The sequence below is a fragment of the Terrapene carolina genome, unplaced genomic scaffold, assembly GCF_002925995.2.
Source record: "Terrapene carolina triunguis isolate 2854851 unplaced genomic scaffold, T_m_triunguis-2.0 Scaffold85, whole genome shotgun sequence".
Lineage (NCBI taxonomy): Eukaryota > Metazoa > Chordata > Testudines > Emydidae > Terrapene > Terrapene triunguis.
In genome coordinates, this window is record NW_020664436.1 from 14,763,857 (window position 1) to 14,784,138 (window position 20,282).

The 20,282-nt window shown below is 39.6% G+C and overlaps 1 protein-coding gene across 4 annotated transcripts; it reads right to left on the bottom strand.

Moving 5' to 3' along the window:
• Window positions 1-4,275: 4,275 nt before the first annotated feature.
• Window positions 4,276-12,524, bottom strand: ZBTB18 (zinc finger and BTB domain containing 18). Of its 4 annotated transcripts, none has more exons than XM_024210261.3 (3): window positions 12,222-12,524; window positions 10,026-10,109; window positions 4,276-8,003 (listed from the first exon to the last, which is right to left on the bottom strand). In XM_024210261.3, exons 2-3 carry the CDS (start codon window positions 10,036-10,038, stop codon window positions 6,421-6,423), a joined length of 1,596 nt encoding a protein of 531 aa, XP_024066029.1. In that variant the 5' UTR covers window positions 10,039-10,109; window positions 12,222-12,524; the 3' UTR covers window positions 4,276-6,420. The 4 variants fall into 4 exon arrangements, with proteins under 4 accessions (XP_024066029.1, XP_024066027.2, XP_024066030.1 ...); XM_024210259.3 differs by lacking the exon at window positions 12,222-12,524 and adding an exon at window positions 11,773-11,892; XM_024210262.3 differs by lacking the exon at window positions 10,026-10,109.
• Window positions 12,525-20,282: the final 7,758 nt, after the last annotated feature.

Sequence of the window (20,282 nt, forward strand, 5' to 3'; positions counted from 1 at the left end):
CCAATTTGATGCAAATGCACTGCTGTTTCTAAACAAAAATTCCCCATCAAAATACAAGAAATACAAAACCACCTGAGTACATTAAAATATTCTAAAAACTAACCAGCATATATTATATATATATATATATATTTGGCAGCAGTCAGTCAGTCAGAGGCTTCTCAAAACCCCAAATAGAATAAAAACTTCACTTCCAGGTCAAGACTTCGTACACTATATTTCAGAGTAAGATGTTATGGACAGATTATACAACCTTAAAAAGTAAGGTGTGTCAAGTTTTCCATGATAAAAATCATAAAAACTCTGCTATTACAGATAGAAGATGCATCAAGATCTGTGCGACTATTGTAAAATTTTTCACTCAAATGAGCTCCTTTTGACTCCCAAAAACAAACATGCTTAATGTTACATATAATATATGAATCAGAGAATTAAATTTCAGTGTAAAATCTGCAATATTTTAATAACGCTTCCTACTAGTGATGTGGCTGATTTATAATGAAAGACAATTGAAAGTAAAATAAAAATCATTCTTAAACTTAGCAGCATACAATATATTTGAATTATACTACTCTAGAATTAAGCAAATTGCGGAATTCTATTACGACAAACAGCGTGGCTGAAAGACAATTCCTATTTCTGAAAACATGTAATTTGAAATATGTATTTAGTACTTACAGTCACTATGTGTCAGTTAAACCCACATCATAGTTTGCCTTATTACTGCTTTGTTTTACAGAGATGTCTCAAACTTGTTTTTCCTTGACACCCCAAGGTTTTGACAGACATAGGACATGCTTCTGTATTATCAGTTTAGAAAATATTTAGATTTTTTAAAAAGTCAGTAATGCATTTTTAACCCGCAATAATAAAAAAGGATAATCTTTCTGAAAACATAATCTGTCATCAGTTAAGACCCTGTAAAAGGTTTATCTGGATTTTATCACACTAGAATGAGTGTCTAGCTCTAGGGTTTGAACATGCAGCATTTTTTCATACGACTGTTTTCATTTGGCGACAACGTATTACCACCTTAGTTTTACCCAAAGTAATTTGTACAAATGGGATTCTGAAAAAACCCTACTTTACTGTGCATAAATTAAAATTATTTTAAAAATCCGATTAACACTATTTAAATTATCTAATTTAACTTGACATTGAAAGTTGAAATGCCGCAAAAATTAAATTGTGATATCTAAGATAAAGCATTATTAGGAAGTCTAAAATATTAGGTTTTTTGGTTTCTCTTCTTTAAAAAAAAAATTCATTAGTGTTTGCTGCTTTAAAAATTAAAAAAAAAAGTCAAAGCTACCATATATGTAAGTACTTGGCATAATTTATAGATTTATTCACTGGCATAAACTACACCACACTAAATATTTGCAACAAGAAAAATTATGAACACTAGTTTTGAATTAAAAAATCTAAAAATGAAACCACAAAAGTTAGCAGTGCCCCCAAATTTGAAGAGTACATCTACACTAGAAATTTTTATAACAATTTTCCATCAATCATGTAATAAATTCACTTCAAGCCTGTAAAAATAATGTAAGATTGTACACACCTCGAGCATGCAAACAGTTTAAAAATATTACACAATATTTTTAGACCATTTACAGGCTTGAAGCATACTTACAATGGTTTAAAAAATTATAGTTTATATTCTCTCAATATTTGCAGAGCTCAAATGCAATTTTTAAAAATCAAATCCTCTACTATATAATTCAAATGTGTCCAACACTATACATTAACGTTGTAAAAAATTCAGTGACATACCAGAGTATAGGTAGCTTTCAGAAAGCGTTGTGGGTAGGTTTCTGCACTAACCAAAGAAATACTATTTTTAAAGTTAGGTTTGATGAGTCCATTTAAAAAGTTAGAATGCTTGAATGATTATTATAGAAGGGATTCATTTTAATTTTAAAAAAAATGTTATCTGAACCCAAGTGTTTCTAACAGGTCACGTTATCAATCAGCCTTACAGGTAAAACAGATAGGATAGTTTATGAAGAGAAGAAAAGAAAACCTCAACATGCTCCCCAAACAGGTTAACAAGTGCAGCTGCTGGAAAAAATGACAAGCTGCTAAAAAAAAATATTATTTTAAGTTACAAATAAAAGGTTAATTTAGATTTTGAAAATATGCATTGTCTTACATCAGTGTTCAGCGGGACTGTGAAACATCAGTTAGATGTTCTCCGTGCCCCTTTATAGAATGGGGTAAATAATGCAGATTCCTTTGCTGAAAGACAAGTTATATTTTGTTTTAAATTCTGAGCCATTTCAATCTGAAATTTACATGTTTCCGGTGAAAATAATTTTGCGTTAACAGAAGGCCTATAAGAGTAATATACATTCTCAAGTAAATATTTAAAAATTGTTTTATCAAATATATCATATTAAACTACATTAGCATTATAATAATTGAAGCCATAAGCTTTCAATAGAGTTTTAATACTGTCAAATTAAGAGCCAATTTACCATCAGGGGGACTGGTTTAAAAATGCAATTATGTGGTACACTCCCGGTGTGGTTTTAGATCACAGAGGCATTCCCTCTTCAATACCAATGACCATCACTGGTCAGAAAAGACTATTGAACCCATAAGACTATCGTAATAGATACAGAGACAGAAATTTCAGTTTATCAACCAGTATTAGACCATAATAGGCAGATGAGTGCACAAGTGTTTTGATTTCTGTAAGCAACACTTCCAAAGCTATCTAGAATAGATTCTCTCAAGCTTAAAATTTATTTAGAGACCATGTAAAAAAATAGTTACGAAGTATTCAGATGTCACTTCTTTAAATCTATGGAGAGATGAAAGATACAAGTGTACTTGCCTCCTCTTTTCAAGAAGTAGCAATTCAGTGGCCATGATTAAGCACGCGTGGTATATTTACACGCACCAACTAACTACAAGCCAAAACGATGAAGCATGTTCTTACCAAGTTCTTTTATCTTTAGGGGTGAAGTTATGATTAAAGTTACTGTATTGGACAAGAATTCCCTTTCAAAGACTCTAAATGAAGTATTGCTGGATTTGTGAATCCTCTGCTCTTAAAATCCCGTGGCCCTTGGGAACATATGGCAAGCCTATCCTAAACCACATCTAATGCTAATCAGTTATGTGGATTTCAAACCTAATAGCTGTAATATTAACCTTCCCTTTCACCACTCTCTTATATTATTTAACCAAGTATTAAGATTATATAATTTGAAAGTTATGACCGTAGTAAGAATTTGCTGCTAAGCAGGCTTTGTATATATTTAACAGCTGTTTACATTTCTAAATTTAACATTAAGAATTCATGAGGAATTAGCTTGAAATACTTCACTTTATTAATACATAGACCACAAAGAACAATAATGCTCTTGAGACTTTAGTAAGGGATTTAATGAAAATGATTGTGGAAAGATCCTTACAGCGCAGTATAAGTTACTCTGGATGCAGAAATTTGCACGGTTCAGGTATTTATCTACAAAATATTTCTGTATATTAGGTGATGAAACTCACTTGGTCAAGGCTATATGGAAGCTAAACCTGTTTAAATGATGGTGCTAATGAATCTTTTCTTTTACTTCACAAGATTTTTCTCAAATTCTCACCTTTTCCTGTTCCAGACTCCACAGTTCTACCCTCACATTCCCACTAGACTTTACAGTCGTAGTTCTATTCAGAGCAGAATAGGACAGATTTGGAAATGCACTTCAGGACTACCCTGTTACAAGAATCAATAGTTCAGGGTCAAAGGTATCCCAGGCATTTTTAAAATAACCTGGTTTGTACAGTAAGTGAAATTTACAGACAGACCAGGTGGATGAGGGAGGATTACTATTTTCTTTTAGTAACCCAGAGTAGATTGGAGTACAGCCAATATTTTGGAATACAGGACATTTTAAATGCCTAATAATTCTATTGCCTAGGATGCCAGTTTATAGTCAAGCAGTGCTTCAAATTAAGTTTTTCCTTTCTCCTCTAATTTTCTATTAGAAACTTGAATACTAAAGAACAAGTCTGACAGATCTATTTAGGGTAAATTTAAAACATAAGAACAACATTCACTTCTGTTTTGTTAGAGATTTGCAGTGTTAGGAAACATTAGCGATCCCTAGGAAGTTAATAGGATGTTTCTACGCAGGTCTCTGAAGAAAATGTATTTTTCCCCTCTACAGAATGATAGAGCGCTACACACAGATGAATGCTTTCAAATCACAAGCATTTAATTTTTTAAATGTTAAGCGAGAGAGGTAAATATATATATGCATGTTAGCAACAGAGTGCTTAAAAGCATACCGAAAACATATTCCATACACAGTTAGCAATAGAAGTCTGTACAAAAGTAATAAAGTTACACAATATAAAAAATACTCCATAGTTATAATTTAAAAGAGGGGGAAAAAAAGACAAGGGAATTGATTTCTCAGTTCATATAATTTATTGCAGTTAGCACACAGTTTAAAAATTCACCAACACACCAATAGTACAAAACTAAACAGCATTATAAGTTATTCCCCCCTCAGGAAAATAAAACATACTATGATTGTCAAAGCTAGATGTCAGTCTAAGTTTTAGAACAAAAGAAGAATGTGAAACTAATAAAAGAAAATAAGCAATCACTCATGAGGACCACAAAAAAAAAAATCCAAGAGAAAGTCCATTTTTCTCAGACACTGATTGTCTTTTCTAAATTAATAAAAGAATGTATTTTTAAAACCTAGAAACTATTCAAGTAACTAAAGATAATGCTCCAAGGCCATTTTCACAGCTTTTTTTTTTGTTTTAAATGCCATTACAGGGTACAGCCAACTTAACACACATTTGACCAAATATTTCCAAAACAGTCCAGCAATACACAATGGAGTTTTCCATTCAGTATCTTAAGCACAAAAATAGGCTATGTTTACAGTAGTTAAGGCGATCAAATTTTAAACAAAAGCAGAAAAAGAAGGAAAAACAGCAAACGTTTTCCATGCTACTCCCATAGACCTTATTTGTAAGTGCAAGACAGGAAAACAAACACTGTGCAAAATGCTTTTGACCTGTGTGTTGGTCATTAAAACCACACATCAGGCTGCAGTCTCTGCTGCTTGGATACACATAGTCCACTATGCCACCCTGCCCCCCCCCCTTTCCCCATGTCAATCAAAGCTTTCTAGTCCTTTCAGCCTGGGGCTTTTTCAGTCCCTAGAATCTTTTCCAAAAAAAGGGGGGGGGGGAGAGAAGAATAAGAATGACCTATTGTTAATTTGTGCAGCAGGAATTCTAAAAATGCTCATCTGGGTAAATGTATGCATCTAAAGTTTGAGCTGGCGTGGATTTTGTGCAATTAGGTTTTCTTTTAATAAATGCACACAGCACATGCAAATCTTTAAGCTGGTTTGTAAACATTAATATCTTCCTTCTTATGTTGCTAAATTATCAACTTGTAGCTTAAGTTTTATTCAACTTAAAGACAGTGGGAAAGTAAATTTAAATTATATAAAATAAAAACAGTGCATTTATGTTCTTCATAACACCAGTTTTTTTCAGTGGTGTTTTTTCCTAAGGAAATTAAATAATTTTAAACTCACTCATTAAAGTTATACAATGCAAACAAAGACAAAAATATACTGAAACTCATGCATTTCTGTAGCGTTAATATTTACTTTTCAAAACTCAACTAAGAGCATCAACACAACCTGCCAAGTTCTTTGACACCCCCCCCCAGCCCATGTAATCAATTACAGTATACAATAACAGTAATTCACATTTTTAAACACACAGTTCATCACTGCTGAAGCTGCAATATCCTTTTTCATCCCAAGCAAACCTTCACAGACTGAACAGAGTCCCAGTGATCCCAGTGTACTTTCAGAATTATGTTTTCCAGTGGGAACTGTCAGAAATCCAGAAGTTGCCATAATAAGTTTTAAGTCAACTGCTTGTTTAAAAATAGATAATCCAGCATTTCAGAAATTTTCCATTTGGGTCTAAAAGCATTCAGGTTTCCAACAGCTAGAAAGGACTCATACAATTTTAGAAATGTAAAGGAACTAATAAAACTGAAGGGGATTTCTACATTCATATTTTTAAAATAATGAAAAACATTTGGGTCTTAAAATAATGCAGTGTTTGAGGGGTGGAAGAGAATAAAGAAATGTAAAATCTTTTTACAATTTGAGATTTCCTTTAACAGCGAAGTATTTACTGGCTTATATTCCAAAAAGAGGGGCAAAAAAAATCCTCTGTAGTTTATTATGTCATATTACTTCTAAAGTTCATTTTCTCAGCGTGCTAAATTAGTGAAATGTTCATGCTGCCTTAAAGTGCAAAAACAAGCTAATAGCCAAACTTTCAGATCAAGGAAACAAGATTGCTTTTAGACTGTACCACAACTATATAGATATTTATATATATATTATTTATATATATAAAAAATTATTTCCAAAGTTCTTGTGAGCTATCTTCTAAGGTCCAGTCTCTGACAGTAGGTAAGCTCAGTGCTTCACTTTTGACAGACAACGAGTTCACCAACTCACAGTGAAACTTCCGAATGTGTCTGTAAAGGTCTCCAGACTGCGTGAACCTGCGTTCACACCACTTACAAGCATGTGGCTTCTCCCGGGTGTGAACCACTGCATGGCGGCTCAGGTTGTGGGAATACTGGAAGCTCTTCCCACACTGGGTGCAAGTGTAGGGCTTTTCACCTGAATGAGTCCTCTCATGACGTTTCAAGGTGTACATGCAAGAAAAAGTCTTACCACACAAGGAACAGGTCGGGACATTGACATCAGTAGCAGGCTTGCTGCGGATCCCATCCTGCTCTCGAAAGTGCGTGCTTAAATGGATCTGCAGAATGTGGGGACTAGGAAAGACTTTGTTGCAGAGAGGACACATAAAAATTTGGCCAGCAGGGCTAAGTATATTTGACACATAAGGGAGCAAACTGCTGTCCATGTTTCCTTCCACTTGGACTCTCTCATTCTCAGGAGTTATCATTTCATCATCGCTTGCTTTGTCCTCTCTATCTAGCTCCCTTAAGACAGAATCTTCCCTCATAGGAGCCAGATGGGCTGGCTCATAATGTACCCTGTTATTAGTGCTCACACTTTCTTTCACAGTGCTATGTTCCATGTCATAGTCATTAGTGCCAACATCACTTTCATCACAGGAAGCCTCTTTCTCCACCTTCACCTGAACCAGGTTGTTTCTAAGCATGTCCTGTGAAGAGAAATAAGAACTGTTCAGATTTTCTACTCCTGAAAGGCTGGACTTGACAGACAGGTCCAGCACACAGTCAACATCTGCTGAATCCCTCATGGAGGTGACAGACCTCTGGGACAAAGACTCTGTTGAGCTGCAGGGGCTGGCTACTGTTTTTCCAGCTGCTGTTGCGTGTGTCTCTGCCTCTCCGCCAGTCTGGGGAATGCCTGCTGAGTCTGAGGGCAATCTCATCCACATGTTCCCAGGCTCAGCCGCCAAGTCCCTTTTGCTAGGCAGGATGTTCAATTTTTCATCTTCTCCTTCATCTTCATCACTGGGTAAATCTCCTGCTATGTGGCTGCTGCCATCGGAGAGACTCTCCACTTTGTCCGAACAACTTGAGGCATCTTCTTCCTTTTTTGTACTGTCTGCCTCTGTGGTGGCTTTCTCTTTCAGCTTCTTTTTGCAGACTTTGACAATGTCATACATGTGGAGATAACTGGCAGCTGCTAGCACGTCTTCAATGGGCAAGTCTTTGAACTGGAGTTTCCCTTCATACATGAATTCAAGCAGGAGAGCGAAAGCTGGGGCTGTAACAATGTCGCTGTTCAGATGAACAATGTCCCTTTTGTCCAGCTGGTCCTTGTAAAAGAGGTGGAAATACATGCTGCATGAAGCCAGTACTGCTCTGTGAGCTCGGAACTGGGCATCTCCTACCAGGACTGTGCAATCACAAAGAAAACCCTGATGTCTCTGCTCACTCAGACACTGTAGCAAATGTCTACTATGATCAGGAAACTCCATATTGTCTTCATAACCTATAAGCAAAAAGATTTTTTTAATTAAATATGGGTAGAAATATATCAAACCTACATGTACAAATTATACTCTAGAAACTATTATTTAATTCCCTGGATTTTAATCAAGTGACAACTATACCACAACTAATACACATACAAAATGATTAACACCCCACAAAACACACTAAAGTTATTTTTATGACTAGAGTACAGCATACCACAACTGCTTTTGATAAGAGTTTAGGTAAAGCAATTACTAATTATTTTTAAAAGTATCACTGTTGTTCCTTAAGTCTGTTCAGTGATCCTTTTTAAGCTACTTAAAACAGTAGATTTAAAATAGACTCAAAATACTGTAGGTTTAAAAGTTGGATTTTCACAGCAAAGAAAATAAAGTGTATTTTGAGAATTAAGCAGCTTTCTCTACAAAGTCAAATTGTAACAACAACAACAACAACAAGAGCGCTTACTGCGTGAAGACAGATGTTACTACCTTAAAATCTACAGGTATAACATACGTAAGGGATCGCAAACAGAGAGCAAAAACAAAGATTTATGAAATTTAAAGAAGAAAAAATTATCACACTTATGTTGACATACTTTTAAGGTTTTAAACTTTCCCCAAGCAATATGAGAGCAAAATATTCTATATTAATAGGTAAAACTTCTGAAGAAAGCTATAGGCTAAAATGAAAACAAGTGTTGATTATACAAGAAGACTTTTCTTCTTTGTAGAGAGAGGCTTTTAAAAGATGCTTTTTCCCTACAGTTTGCAATACCAAACTAAAAGAAAGTGTTTCAGCATGGGTGTGTCAATTATTCCAGATACTATTCTTCCAAAGGCATTGTTTTCCTACTCACCTTCCTTGAGGAGAAAATCAAGGAAGTGCAAGAGTCAAAACTCAGCTAGAATGTAAAATTTCAATTTTTTTTAAAAAAAGCTAATCTATTCCCCCCTCTTCTGTGACTAAAAGCAAAGTTCTATGAAACCATTTAAACACAGGTTGTGCATTTTGGGGTTGGCATGTATTACTGAAAAATAATTATCCCTCACAATCCAAGATTTATTAAAACTTACAACCCAACCTGAAATATATTCTGTAAAATACCATTGCTAGAATAAAGCAAGAAGATTTACAATACAATCACTTTAAGTGCCCCACAGCCAACATCAATCCTAATCCTTAAGAGGGCTAAAAATAAAGATTGGAGGGCAGCTCACAAGGTAGCTGTGATCAAATTAGGAGGCTGAAAGGACAGAGAGGGACGAAGAAGGAAGCTTATAAACATCTGATCCAGCTGACTGTGGCCATATGGCAGCTGCTGCCCAGATAAAGAGATTAAGAATAGAGGAGTGCGATTACAGCTGTCTGGCCAATTCAGGCAGCTCAAATCTACAAGTTCTAAATTAGTCGCGAACACAAAAACTCCCTCAAATAATTGTTGTTATGCTGAAATAAAAGATCTCAAATATGCATCTGAGAAAGAAAAGAGGAAACCAGTCAAGCTATTCTCCTGGGGACAAAAGTTTTGAAACACACAACTGATTTCTATCTTTCAGACAGTACAGCTGTATGCTTTTGTAGTTCTAGGCTGCTGGATCTTTAAACATGAAGTTTAATGGTAGAATTTACAAAACATTTTCATATACCTTTTCATATTTCATTCCAAAACATATTTTTGCTTTATCACCCTTAAAAAAATAATACAAAATAGAAACCAGAACCCTCATACTGTCTGCAACTAAAATCTTCTCAATTTTGGTCAGAAATGATGAGCGAACTTGTTATCTCAATGCTTTAAAATTATATATATATATATAAAAATAAAAATTAAAGTTTCTTCTGATAACATGCACAGGAACACATACTCTCATGCTACATCCTAAGCTTTTCAACTGCAGAAAGTACACTTATCCAGTTAATACTCAATTTCATATATTATCCCTAAACTTGGTTAGAAAAGTAATGTGATTTTTCTGAAATTAAATAAACACATCAAAACAGAAATATGCTGTATCTAATCTATTACTACTCCTACCTTTAGTACACATAAACCTGATTAAGTCCTTTCCTCTGAGTCTTGCTGGCTCCAGGTCTGTTAGATCGGTGGAAAAAAAGCAGACTAAGAGAGACAGATGCAAAGTGGAGATGATGTTAGAGAGGAATGAGATACCTTCTCCACACACAGATCTGCACACACTAACTCCCTGTCTGTGTGTTAGAATAAAAGGCTGAGGGATGGCAGGCTGTCAGCTGCTCTGACATCATGTTCAGATGGAAATGCTACCTCCAGCTGTGCTCCTTTTAATGCCATATGCTACTCCTCTACACTCCTGCCACCAGCTTTTTCTTAGGAGAACTTTTCTCTTCTGTTAGTATAAACAAAATACTTCAAAGTCTCTTTTTTTCAAACTTTCTAACAGGAAAAAAATTGAAAATCCTAAACATATGGGGCTCTACTGTATTTATGGGATAGCAACACTTCTGTCTAAAGATGGTGGACTGCTTTATATATTGACAGCATACTCAAGCTACAGGGCTATCCAGGAAATCCACACTGATTCGTTTTTTATTGAACCCAGAGGTTCAGTTACAAAGATGACATTTTTAACTAAATCTATTGAACTCAACTTATAGTCCACCACTTCAACGTCATTACCTTTAACTTTTTTGGGGAGAGGGGGTAAGCAGCAGAGATAGTAACCTAAACAATCTAAATATATGCCATGACCGAGGCCGTCAGCCTTGCTAAAGCGTTATTTTACTCATGTTTAGCCACTGCTTATACTGTATATCATTTCTGTATGTTTCCTTGGACTGTCATTATTATTCTGATGCATAAACATCACGCAACACTGAAGTTGGACTTTTCTTTGAGAAACCCTTAAGACTATATTATTTCAGAACAGTGACATAAAATTAAAGGTCAGGAATGCAGGAAATAGCTTAAATTGAACTGTTGTGCATTTTGTACCTGGAAATGTGATCTTACTTCTCAGGTCAGAAAAGATATCCTATCTCCCCTCTGCCCCATTCCAAAACCTTTTATAGTCTACTTTGTAATATTCTTGTGAAGTTGTCAAATATATGTCTAATACATTTGTTGTAAAAAGCTCTTAAGTTCAGTTCTGATATTTTGAAAGGCTGACAAAACAGTTCTGCAACCTAAGCTGGACACACTTGTGCTGTGTTCACTGTGCTGACATCTGTGAATGTCAAATGCATCTCTGCATACATACACATTCAAGGGAGTGGGAGAAAGACTGTGGCCTCCTGAATCAGACTGAAAAAGCAATGGTCTTAGGTAATGAATTACCATGTGGAGATCTAAAATGGGATGTGGTGATCAATCATCAAAATCAAAGAAGTCAAACAGGACAGAGCAAGTCATCAGCCTAACTTTCTTTATCACATGAACCAGACTCAAGATAAGATGCTCATGAAATCAACTTCTCAGCAGTGCTTCACCACATCTTCCCCTCACCAGCAACCAACTAATTACAGCACCTCCCCAGTTACTATACAATTCTAGGACCAGTCAGTTACCAAGGGTTAGGGGAGAATCTGTCACTATTACTTATAGAAAGTATTTCCCCCCTGCTTCTCAGAAAGGGCTGCAAAAGGTTGCAGATAAAAGCACCTCTAACTCATTCTGCTCCCTTGTGTGTACATGTATAACGTGCACTGGCCAAAACAGGACATACAAAGCAGAGACAAAAAACAGAAGCAGCGGCAGCGCTCAGAGCCGAGGGAAGGAAGCAGCCAAACGTGCAGGAAAAACAGACCTAGGTCACAGCAGCAGCAACAAAACAAAAGTAACCAGAAGCGCTGAGCAGCGAGTCTGTTGCGTGGGGCTGCTGCGCTCCCCCCTCTGTACAGCTGCGCGGACACCCCAGAGCCCAGGGCCATCAACTAACTCTGCTCCCACCACACACAAGGGGCTCGTTCCTCGCTGCACCGCCTGCCCCCCAGCCCAGCCCCACCTGGCCCGCAGCGCCCCTTAGCCCCACTGCGCCACCTGCCCCCAGCGCCACCTGCCCTCAGCCCCACTTGCCCCGCCTGCCCCCCAAGCCCAGCCCCGCTACATCGCCTGCCCCCATGTCACTCCCTAGCCCCCCCACCTGCTGCCCCCCCTTCCTCTTCAACTTGAGCCCGCCCCAAATCGCCCCCTCGGTGCCAGCCCCATTCACAGCGGCGGGGGGGAGGGGGGGGGGTTGAGGAGAGCGGGACTCACACACTCCGGAGCGGCCCTAAGTCCCCGGGCTCCCTCCGCCTCCTGCCGCCGCTGCCCCGGCGCCTCTTCACTCACTTGCTGCTTCGGGCTCTCGTCCTCCCCCCGCCCGGCTCCCCGCCCCCCGGCTGCGCCGCCCGCTCCCCACCCCTCCCCCCCGCTGGCAGCTGAGGAGCGGGGCAGCCGGCGGAGCGAAGCGGGCCCCACGCTCAGCGGCTCCCCATGGCACCAGCGGCCAGAGACAGCGCGGAGCCCGGAGCCAGCCGGGCGGGGAGGTCGGGGAATGGGGGGGGGGGGAAGCCGGGCGCACGCACGGCGGCGGCAGCACAGACGGGCCAGGGCTGCGGCACCCAGATGTTCCCCACCCCTCCCTCTCCGTTACTGACTGACAGGCTAGCCTGCCCACTCCGCCTCCTCCTCCAATCAGAGAGGCAAACAGGTGTTGACAGACAAGGACTGTCGCCCAGTGAAGGAAGACGAAAGGCCTTCACCTCTGACCAATCAAAAGGAAGAGGGCGGAGCTCTCGGCGCAAAGGCGGAAGGAAGGGTGGTTCCCGGCGCGCAGGGAAGGGGCGGGGCGAGAGATGGGGCGGAGTTCTTCGTGCCGGGAGGGGGCCGGGCTTCATTATCAGGGCCGTCCCTCCTCCCCCCCATAGCCTCACTCTGGGCCTGGGGCTGAGAAAGCTGAAGGAGCCGGGCCAGGCGGAATGCACTATGGGACAGTGTAGGACTGGAGGGTATTTCTAGATGAGGGGCAAGGCCAGGGGCAGCTCATGGACCTGCCCCACTGTAACCCTGTGCCTCTGGGACAGGGTGGCTGTCTGGCCTGCGCCACGCCAGTGCACCATGGCTGCTCCCAGCACCCCCGCTGAATGGGAGCCTCAGATCAGCAGCAAGAAATGGGGCCTGGCTGCCCCACAGTGAGACAGAGCATGGTGAATGAGGAAGGGGTGCAGAGCCACCAATACATACCTCCTGGGAGTTGCCCATCAGATATCCTGTAACCTAGGGGGACATGCACTGAGCTGGGAGCCAGGAGAGCATAAATTCTGGTCCCGCCTCTCCTAATTGATATTCATGTTTCTATGTACCTCATAGCCCAAGTTACTGACCAAGGCCTTATACCTTAACTTAAAAGGCTGTCAACTATTAGCCTATCACATTTTATAAATACATTCTACAAGAGATTGCCCAAGGTCACTTAAGGCAGAACTTAGAATTGAACCCAAGTTTGTAATGTAACAGACCTCTATTACTCAGCCAAGTTGCCTTTGAGACAGAGTATACCAAATCTATGGGCCTGGGTTGTCCTTCCTCTCTTTGATCAAACTTCCTTCCCAGACCCAGGGACAGAACTCAGGATTTCCAGTCTCCAAAATTCTACTATTGTTTAAGCAAACAGTTAATAATCCACTGGCAAAGTTTATGCTTTCCTCTATGGCAAGAACGATCACTAGAAGTGAGGCCAGGGACTTTGGTGCTGTCCGGGCTCAATGGGGAGTGAAAACAATGGGGGTGTAGGGATTGTTCAGGCCTGCTGTTGGGCCACAGCAACAAGGACAAGGCTTGGTGTCACAGCTCCACACAGCTTTGTGGTGGGTTAGAATATGTATAACAATCAAAGGCAGCAGGGGCCAGACTTGAACAGCTGAGGACTTTGGTAAACACAGGACAACTTGCCAAGACAAGTTGGAAATCACCAAGACTAGCACAACTGTGGTAACAGGCCCTGCTCACATTCACCATAAACCCTCACTATGTGTAGGCTGATCTTGTATGGCATTTTCTGTGCATCTTTCAACAATAGTGTGTTCTTAGCAAAGGAGTAGTTTGCTGGGCATGTGTGTGTGTGTGATTTTTTCCCCACCATTTCAGGTTAAAAGATAGTATATAACTCCAGTATGAATTTATGTAGACAAAAAAGTGCACAAAAGTAACAATAGAACAAGAATCAAAAGGGAAACAGCTATATATGTGAATCCAAAATGGAATGAAAATATCGCTCTTTTTATATACATTTTTGTATAATTATTTCATCTGGAAAGCACACTTCACTAACTTACTGCATTATAAAAAGGTACACCAAGTCCTATTTTGGCTAGCTTATTTGACAGCATCACTTTGCATACTGTGTAGCATCTGGAGTCCAGGTGCCCATCTTGTAATAATCCTGCTTCTCTTTCCTCCACAACCATTACAAAAATCCACCCTATTCTTTAGGTTCTCGTGGGCAGATTGCTCATATACATCTTACCTTCTATCTTGACTACTGCAGACTCCTTGGATTTTTTATACTAATCTCAAACCCTTCCAGCCCATCCGAACTGCTGCCACCAAAATCTTACTTGCTTATTACTTCAACTAGGTAACTTGTCTCTTTTTTGAATCATGCCACGGACTCCACATTGTGTTATGCATTGCATCCCTGTCTTCAAGGCCCAACAGCTCAAACCTAGACTCTTCCCCCTCAACTCACCCCATCAATTCCTCTCGGACACCCTTTCATCTTCTCGTGACAAAAATTAGTGCCTGTCTCCTATGTCTGGAATGCCTTTCCAAAATCTTTTTGCTAAGCCTGCACCCTCACCTAATTCATATAACTCTTAAAACTAATTTAAATAACATTAAAAACTAATTTCAAAAGCATTTGCTAAAAATGGATTTACATTTATTTTTATATTATGTATTTTATACATATTTTACATGTATTTACACAGATACGTTTAAACTATATTTTATGTAAACACATGTATGTACATACATTTGAATTGCCAATATGTATGCCTGAAGTGAGTAACCATATCATCATGGCTGAAACCCATGTCCTTCCTCCCCATTTTCCTTCTTGATGTATGTTATATCTTAGTTGTCTGTCTAGTGCACTAAGGCCTTATCTTCCTAATACTTATATATGTGTAATTTAACTGATGTGAGTAATTCATTTGAAGCCAATGGACTAATTGAGCCTCTACACAAAATTTTAAATATAAACAGGAGTTGTTCAGCTGGAAAGGGTTGGGAAGATTTGCTGTAAAGGGACATAAACATCTGGCAATACATCTGGCTCCTATGTACATTTATAAAGCACTGTTCATGTCAGGCATCCCAAGGTACTATTCAAAATCACAAAATTTAAACTAAGAACATTCATAAGCCAGAGAAAATAGGACTGTTTTCAATTTATTATAAAATAAGAAATTAATCCCATTTATTGCACAAATACTGTTTGGGAGAATATACTACAGTTTTGGTGCAACACTGGGAAAAGCTCTTGCACCTTTGTGCCTGCTGACTTTAGTTTGTATCCTCCAGGCAACAAGTAAGCCTGAAGGCCTTTGGCTCATAACCAGTGCTGACGCTGCAATGTAGTACCGTGGGAGGGGTTCCAGCTCTATTAAAGGTCCTGTCCTTCTAATAATTCATTAAAGCCGAGATCCTCTTTGTCTGTCTCTGATCGAAGTTGGAGATCCCGTGTCATGTTTTGAAAAGAGGAATGGTGAACCTCCACATGGCTCACCATTACTTCTCAACATAAAAAAGATCTGCTTCCAACTTCAAAGGCTGTGGATGATGAACTATTGCTGAGCATGTTGTATTGTAGCTGCCATGTTTCTCTGTACTTAGTGTAATACCCAGATTTAATTCATTACTTTGCTAAGGGCTTTGAAATAGCTTGAGTATACAGCATTAGACTGTACAAGATCAAATTCTGTTCTAAAGGTGGGTACAAAGAGGGTAATGTTGAGTCACAAAAAGTCTAGGGTAAAAACACAAGACTGAGGGCCAAACCTGTAAGTAATTTTAAAACATTGCCATTATAATATGAAGCCCTTTAAAGGCTTGACCTTCAATACTTTCCTGATGAGCTAGCACATTTTGCTTGTACCCTCTGTTCTACAGTTTTTAATCTTTTCTTCTCATTGTAACACAATTCTATAGTTGATAGCGCCCTCTGACAATCCCTGGTACCTGTGGATACTTCATGGACTTTGTTATTTTCTTTTGCAGAAGCCCCTGAATCTGTTGTCTAGGTGTATTGTGAGGTACCATAATTACCATTTATTCCCTCTACTTTGCTCTTAGAAAAGAATAAACAATGGACTGAAACCACTCCGAAGGCCAGTTGTCTTGTATCTATATTGTATGGATCATCTCAGTCCAATGAGACTCAGTTACCAATGAGGTATTGCTGCTGGTTTGATTAAGAAGGAAAGCAGAAACAGGTACCTCAGTATAGTGAAAGCTATTTTAGAAATGTTTGTAGTAAAATGGAAGTAGAGGTGACAGCAGAGCCTCTCTCTATTTTCTGATCCCAGAGAATGAAAGTTAGGACTGGTGCTGCTGACACTCATACATTTTTATTCTGAGCCACAACAAAAGTTAATTGATGACAGTTTGATTTTCAGAAAAATTAAAAGTTAAATATTTTCTGAATCCAACCTCAAGCATGATGGTGAAGTGATGTCACTATGGAACTGAATTGTCTCTCTGGGGAACCATGGTTGGAGGATCTCCGAGGTAATATAATGCAGTCTTTGAATTGCATGAATTGGCTACATGTATAGCAGTGGGTCTCAAACTTTTTTACTGGTGACCACATTCACATCGCAAGCCTCTGAGTGTGACCCCCCCCCCAATAAATTAAACACACTTTTTAATATATTTAACACCATTATAAATGCTGGAGGCAAGCGGGGTTTGGGGTGGAGGTTGACAGCTTGCGACCCCCGTGTAATAACCTCGCGACCCCCTGAGGGGTCCCGACCCCCAGTTTGAGAACCCCTGATGTATAGTATATTGTGCCAGTCTGACTGGATCAGTAATTCTTATCAGCTTTAGCTATGCTGGATAAGTCATCAGGATGTGCTCAGTTAAGAGCTCATCTCAGCATAACTGGTCAGAAATTTCTCTCTCCTTTCACATGGTATAATGTGGGGGAATAGCAGCACCATGAGGTAAAGTTTCTCCACTACCATGACCAGCACCAGCACCCATGTGATTACTCATAAAGACCAATATTTATGATTGATGACGGGCTGGTGTACTTTCTCCCAGTTCTGCTACCCTTTTCTGGTGTACAGACTTGCAAGTCTTTAAATAACAGCTGCTACTTTATGTGGGGACAACTTTTGAGATAAATGACCCATTCTTTATGCACGGGATCAAGTACCATAGCGTGAGCAAAATGGTTATCTAGAACAATGGAGTCATCTCAAGACTGAATGGCTGGAGACTTGAAAACTGGAGTCTAGCACAATTCGTCTCTGAATATTAATGTCACTTTCACCAAATACAAGCAAACCTTGATTTTATGAACACCAATCTTATAAAGGACCAGTTATACAAAACATTTTCCCACTGTGAGGGTGTGTGATGGGGTGTTCACTCCACACCAGCCCTGAAAAAGTGAGGAAAGCTGAAAAAGGGCCAATTAGTGAGATAGGCCACACATAGGGGGGTTAGGCTGGAGAAGCAACTCCTGTTTGGAAGATGGAGCTCAGCTGAGCAGATGTGGGCTGAGCTATCTATGCATTAGAGAGGAAAGGAGGGAACCCAAGGAAAGAGTAGGACCCTGGGAGCCTGGCCCTGAGGGAAGGGTGTACCCAGCAGACAAGTGGAAAGAAAGCTTGTGGGAGGCGGAGTAAGAAGCAGCCCAGGGAGAGAGTAGCAAAGTTGGGGACTGAGCAGACATTGGTGGCGTGTTGTAGACTTCCAGGGATGGAACTCAGAGTAGTGGGCAGGCCTGAGTTCTCCTATCAGCCACTGATGGGTCCGGTGAGATTCTATACCCTGGAAGGGAAAATCACATAGTGAACTGGCCAGCGGGCTGCATCACAAAGAGGAAACTACTGCTCTTGGAGCAAGAGAGGAGCCACAGGGTAAGAGAGAGGACAATGGGTTGAGAGACCACAAGGGGAGGTGTCAGACCTGGAAGAAAGCTATTCCTCAGAGCAGCCATGAGGAGGCACCACCCTGGTGAGCGAGTACCCTGTGACAGGAGGGAGGGAAATCCCATAATGAAAGCGATGTTGATGAAGAACAAGTTGACATCCTTCCATGTGCTGATGCCTTCAGTGCATTGCAAATTGCTTTACAGTAGTTTGAAGGACAAGGTGAAAGTGATGCGATGCACCATACTGCAACTGGGGCATGTACTTACTGTAATTTTGAGATGTTAAATTTTATGAACGTTGTGGTTTTTATGAACTCAGTCCCCAGTTAGTTTGTAAAATAGGGGTTCTACTGTAAGGATAACTCATCACCACCAGAACCAATACAAAAATATTTTATCTTGGCCTACAGGAATGACCTGGCTGCTAGTTTCCAGACTGATCAACATAATTTGGGGTAACATCTTCCATTTCCCTTTGAGGCTGCATATCTACCTGATGCGTATTGTAATTTGCTTCATTATTAAAAAGTACAAAAGCATGAAGTGCTTTTCATTTAGTATGCTGACTGAACATTAAGCTCTGCAGGAATGATTGTTCAAAAGTCAAAAGAAAGTCAGACCTAGCTTTAAAGAAAGAAAGAAAGAAAGAACTACTGTTAACTTATTTTTTCATTTGGTCTCTATATATTTGGTGCACACATCTGTGTACACCTGCCTCTTATTCCGTTTAATGGAGGGCATACTACAGAAATTATAATTAATTTATTGTGGCCACACTACTATTTCACTTTTTAAGGCACACCTTAAAAATACAATATTTAAACAAAACCCAATTAAATTTTCTTGTGCTTGTTCTGTATTTCCTTTCCTCTTATTGTTGATTACAAAGACATTTGTGCCTAAACAGAAGCTGTCTTCTTCCAATCAGCCTGTTCTTTCTGCTCAGTTCATTGACTAAATAATTTATCACCCAAGGCCATATGTTATCATCTTGTGTAAAAGGTGTGGAAAGAGGAAAAAAACGTAAAAATCTATGCACAAAAGTGGGCGCCAGAATTCCAACATAGCTCCCACTGTGAAGCATAAAATATAAAACGTAGTGGCTATAGTTACAAAATATACATAGGCCAGGCAACAGCTGTGCAAAAGGAAAGGAAGGTACATGGCAAAGGGGAGTGAAGCCATGTGATCTGAGGGCACGGGTCATGAAGTAAAAGCCATGTGTTAGTACTCTGGGTTCAATTCAACTGTCAACATAAGCTTCTATTCTTTGTTGTATTAGTTGCTCTCTGCTGCAATTAGGTTGAAGTACCTTAACTCGTGCCCATTATACATTACTATTTTCCATATCTCCTGGATGAGATGATGCCCTACTTCGATTCCTTCTTGCATCCTTTTCCTCCAGGCCACACAACCAGTGTTACTTGCACATATTAACACATGATGTTATGCATTTTGTCCCAGATATATTGAATATGGCATCATATGCCTTGGCTACTCTTCTGCAGTTGCAGTTCTCTTTTGAGGTAACCCAATTTGATTTTCCTCCCCGCACATTCACTGAGTGCTGCAAATCTCATGGGAACCCGTCTCCAAAGAAATCACAGGATATTTGTGCTAGTTGGTAGACACTGAGGTCTGGAAGAATTTGAAGGCTGGAAATATATTACAGACACTCCGCGACTTACGCAAGCATTCTGTTCCGGAAAGCCTTGCGTTAGTAGAATTTTGTGTAAGTCAGGATCGTATACCTGACAATTACGCAAAAAAAAAAAAAAAAGCTTACAGAACTTTTTCCGTAAGTACGTATTTGCGTAAATCAGGTTTGCGTAACCTGGGGAGCATCTGTACTTTTAAATCAATAGTATTTTCATTCTATGAAAAGACCCATAATCCCTCTTTTCTTCATAATTCTAGAAAGCTACAACTGGCAGAGAAACACAAGTAGGGTGACCAGATAGCAAGTGTGAAAAATTGAAACACTTTTTTTTCAAGGGGAGCGTATAGTTGCATATATAAGACAAAGCCCCTAATATTGGGGCAGTCCCAATAATATCGGGACATCTGGTCACCCTAAAGACAAGTCTGTGACAAAGTTGAAGCTGAAAACTGTAGAACAATTCTCTCAGCCCATTAGAGGGTAGCTGTGTCGAGCCAAAGAAGATTGAGGG